The sequence below is a fragment of the Takifugu rubripes genome, chromosome 3 (assembly GCF_901000725.2).
Source record: "Takifugu rubripes chromosome 3, fTakRub1.2, whole genome shotgun sequence".
In the NCBI taxonomy this organism is placed as follows: Eukaryota; Metazoa; Chordata; class Actinopteri; order Tetraodontiformes; family Tetraodontidae; genus Takifugu; species Takifugu rubripes.
Genome location: NC_042287.1, coordinates 12,386,308 through 12,389,475, shown reverse-complemented (window position 1 = coordinate 12,389,475; position 3,168 = coordinate 12,386,308). Strand labels below are relative to the sequence as shown.

The 3,168-nt window shown below is 38.5% G+C and overlaps 1 protein-coding gene across 1 annotated transcript; it reads left to right on the top strand.

Annotated features, from left to right (window-relative positions):
- Positions 1-511: 511 nt before the first annotated feature.
- LOC101065962 (glucose-induced degradation protein 8-A homolog) lies at positions 512-2,661 on the top strand. Its single transcript, XM_003963341.3, has 5 exons — positions 512-613; positions 908-1,034; positions 1,108-1,304; positions 1,404-1,601; positions 1,710-2,661. The coding sequence occupies exons 2-5, from the start codon at positions 917-919 to the stop codon at positions 1,881-1,883; spliced, it is 687 nt and encodes a 228-aa protein (XP_003963390.1). The 5' UTR covers positions 512-613; positions 908-916; the 3' UTR covers positions 1,884-2,661.
- The last annotated feature ends 507 nt before the right edge of the window (positions 2,662-3,168 follow it).

Below are 3,168 nucleotides of genomic sequence, written 5' to 3'. Positions count from 1 at the left end.
ATTTACCGAAAATTTGTGATATTTAACTGTCCTACAGAAAATAGAAACTGGCTCTGTAGGCTGGCTGTGTGGTGGTCTCTGCTCTTTCAAAGCCCTGAAAATTTTTAATTACATGGGCTGTGATTAATTTAGTTTATTGTTGAAAATCGGTGCTTGCCGTGGTTTACATGTACCTTATACAAATTATTTTATTAACTTTTTACAGTTATTTCTTTTAATGATCTTTTACCTTCTTTTGTAATCGAGACGTGCCATCTCTCTTTTTTAATTGGCTTAAATCATTAACATTAAATTACTTAAATTAGTGCCTGAAACCCCTGGACAAAACTAAACAGGAAGTGGAAGAAAGTGTCCCCTGACCAATCAAATTAAGATGTTTGTATTACAATTCTATACTTGCATTAATGAAGAATTGATTAAATGTATATTTTAAACATAACGTACAGCGACAATAACATGTCTACTTCTTAAATAAACTTGAAATATTTTTCATGTACACTAGGGGGCAGTAGTACTGTACTGGGTAGTTTACGGTACCGGAAATCAGCTCCAGTGTCGAAGAAAACTCCTAGCCGCTAGCTGCTAGCTTTGGCAGTAGCGACAAAATTTAAAGGTACTTTGCATTAAATAGTTTAAAAGAGTCACATAAAATCGTACTCGCATGTGGACAGAAGGCTTCTAATCATATTCGAAATTCATGTGTATGCGATAAGTGTGCAGAAAGGCTGCAGATGTCAATGTTTTTATTTCTATTGACCACAGTAAGGCTACAATGTTTTGGATTTCATTGAAGGCCTGAACGATTGCTAATCAGTGTCGTAAGAATAAACGTTGTCAACAGGATTTTAGCTTGCCTTTCTCTAAGTAGATCTGATTACTGACACGAAAATCATCCTCTGCTGCTTAGGTTATAATAATGAGTTATTCCGAGAAACCGGAGGACGTGACGAGAGAAGAATGGATGGACAAAGTCAACAATGTGCACATTCAGCGAGCTGATATGAACCGACTCATCATGAATTACCTCGTCACAGGTGATGTATCCGTTAATGCACCAATATCTGAAAGTGATCCGATCTTGATTGCGTGACACTGCTTGTGTAACAGAGGGCTTCAAAGAGGCAGCAGAGAAATTCAGGGTAGAGTCCGGAATCGAGCCTAGTGTGGACTTGGATTCCCTGGATGAAAGAATTAAGATCCGAGAGATGATCTTGAAAGGCCAGATTCAGGATGCCATTGCCCTGATCAACAGTCTGCACCCAGAACTGTTGGATACAAACCGCTACCTCTATTTCCACCTGCAGGTAAGAAGCCCTTAGTTTTCAGGTATCTGTAGTTTAAACGTCCGCTGGAAATATCACATGTGTTAAATTAGTTCCTTAATTTTGTATTTGCACTTGCAGCAGCAGCATCTCATTGAGCTGATTCGCTTGAGGGAGACAGAAGCTGCCCTTGAATTTGCACAGTCTCAGTTAGCAGAGCAAGGCGAGGAGAGCCGAGAATGTCTGACTGAAATGGAGAGGACCCTGGCCCTGCTGGCGTTTGACAATCCTGAAGAGTCGCCTTTCGGGGATCTGCTCAATATGATGCAGAGACAAAAGGTAGAGTCAACACATAATCAGTAAAACTTTTACAACCATCTGAAGTTTCATTTTCCATTCTAATAAATCATTTTCATGCACATGTTTGTTTGTCCCTCAATATTTCAGGTGTGGAGTGAAGTGAATCAGTGTGTACTAGACTATGAAAACAGAGAATCTACGCCTAAGCTGGCCAAACTCCTTAAACTGCTTCTGTGGGTTCAAAATGAACTGGACCAAAAGAAAGTGAAGTATCCCAAGATGACAGACCTCAGCAAAGGAACTATTGATGAGCCAAAATAAGGACCAGAGCGGGGGGAAAAACACCACTTCGTTATAAAACAGACACATTTCCTTTAGCTATTTATACAATGTATTTAGTTCTCTCTCTCTCTCTCTTTTTTTTAAAAAAAGGTTTATATTTCAATAATTTACTTTGCATAAACTGGATTCTGAACATGAACAACTATGGAAATGTTGCTGCATATATTAGCTTACCTTGTCATTTACATATTTGTTTATGTAAAACTGGTTATCTGATTTTCCTGTCTGTTGGCAGGGAAAGGTTTATGCACAGGAGACTGTGAATAAAGCCTAAATTAGGCTTCAGCATGTGAGAAAATTAGGGAAATAGGTTTAGTTGACATCCCTGTCTCAAATATACATATTTCATACATAAAAACACAAAGAAATGCTAGATTTTTTTGCCTAGTTTTCTGTGTAACGGGAGTAGTTTTTGGGATGTTCTTAACTGTGAGTAAGTTAAATGTACATTATTATTATTATTTCAAATAAGTTTATTTTTTAAATATTGCTAATATTTGAACTATAATACATCATAGGTAAATGAAGTGAAAGGCTCCTTAAATCCTAAAAACTGACTGCACGCTGAAAGACCTCAGTTTGATACAGCTATATAACATCACCATTTTATTAAAAAGATGTGAAAGAATATTTCTGTGTTTACTAGCGCTGTACACAGATGCATTTACAGATTTACATTATTCACCTGTAGGGCATCATTGACAAATTGGTGCTTTGTTGCTGAGATATACCAATAAAAGTGAGTTTTTAGAACGTGAAAATTGTAACAAAAGGCTTTGCTGATTTTTATTGATTATTGTTAAGGTAGAAAACCTGTCTAAATAGCAGTGGCACTATATTTTTCCTACCTCTCCTCGCTTGTAGCTGCACCACAGCTGTGCTTATCCTAGCGTGACAGGTTTCATGCTTCACCATCTTGATAAGTTTCCGCTAGTTTCTGGCTCTTTGGAGCAACAACAAAGAGTAAATAAACGGAGAGGTGCTGCTAGGAGACGGCACGCCATTCCTAGGTAGGACGAGTCAGTCGTGGGAGATTAGCATGGCCCCTGTGCAAGGAAAGGCCAAAGCGTTGAAAATGACTGTTGTCTGGGGAGATGATGAAAGAGATGTGAGCCATTTGTGATAAAAGGAGAATATTACAACGGTACTAGGGGGCCCAAAGTGTGCCAAGAAAATATCCCCCCAACACCATTATACCAGCAGCAGCCTGAACTGTTGACACAAGGCAGGATGGATCCAGGCTTTCATGGTCTTTATGCCAAAT

Coding starts and splice junctions, on each gene's coding strand:
- LOC101065962 (XM_003963341.3), top strand. CDS start 917: ATGAGTTATTCCGAGAAACCGGAGGACGTGACGAGAGAAGAATGGATG. Junction 1,035..1,107: donor CATGAATTACCTCGTCACAG/GTGATGTATCCG, acceptor CTTGTGTAACAG/AGGGCTTCAAAGAGGCAGCA. Junction 1,305..1,403: donor ACCTCTATTTCCACCTGCAG/GTAAGAAGCCCT, acceptor TTGCACTTGCAG/CAGCAGCATCTCATTGAGCT.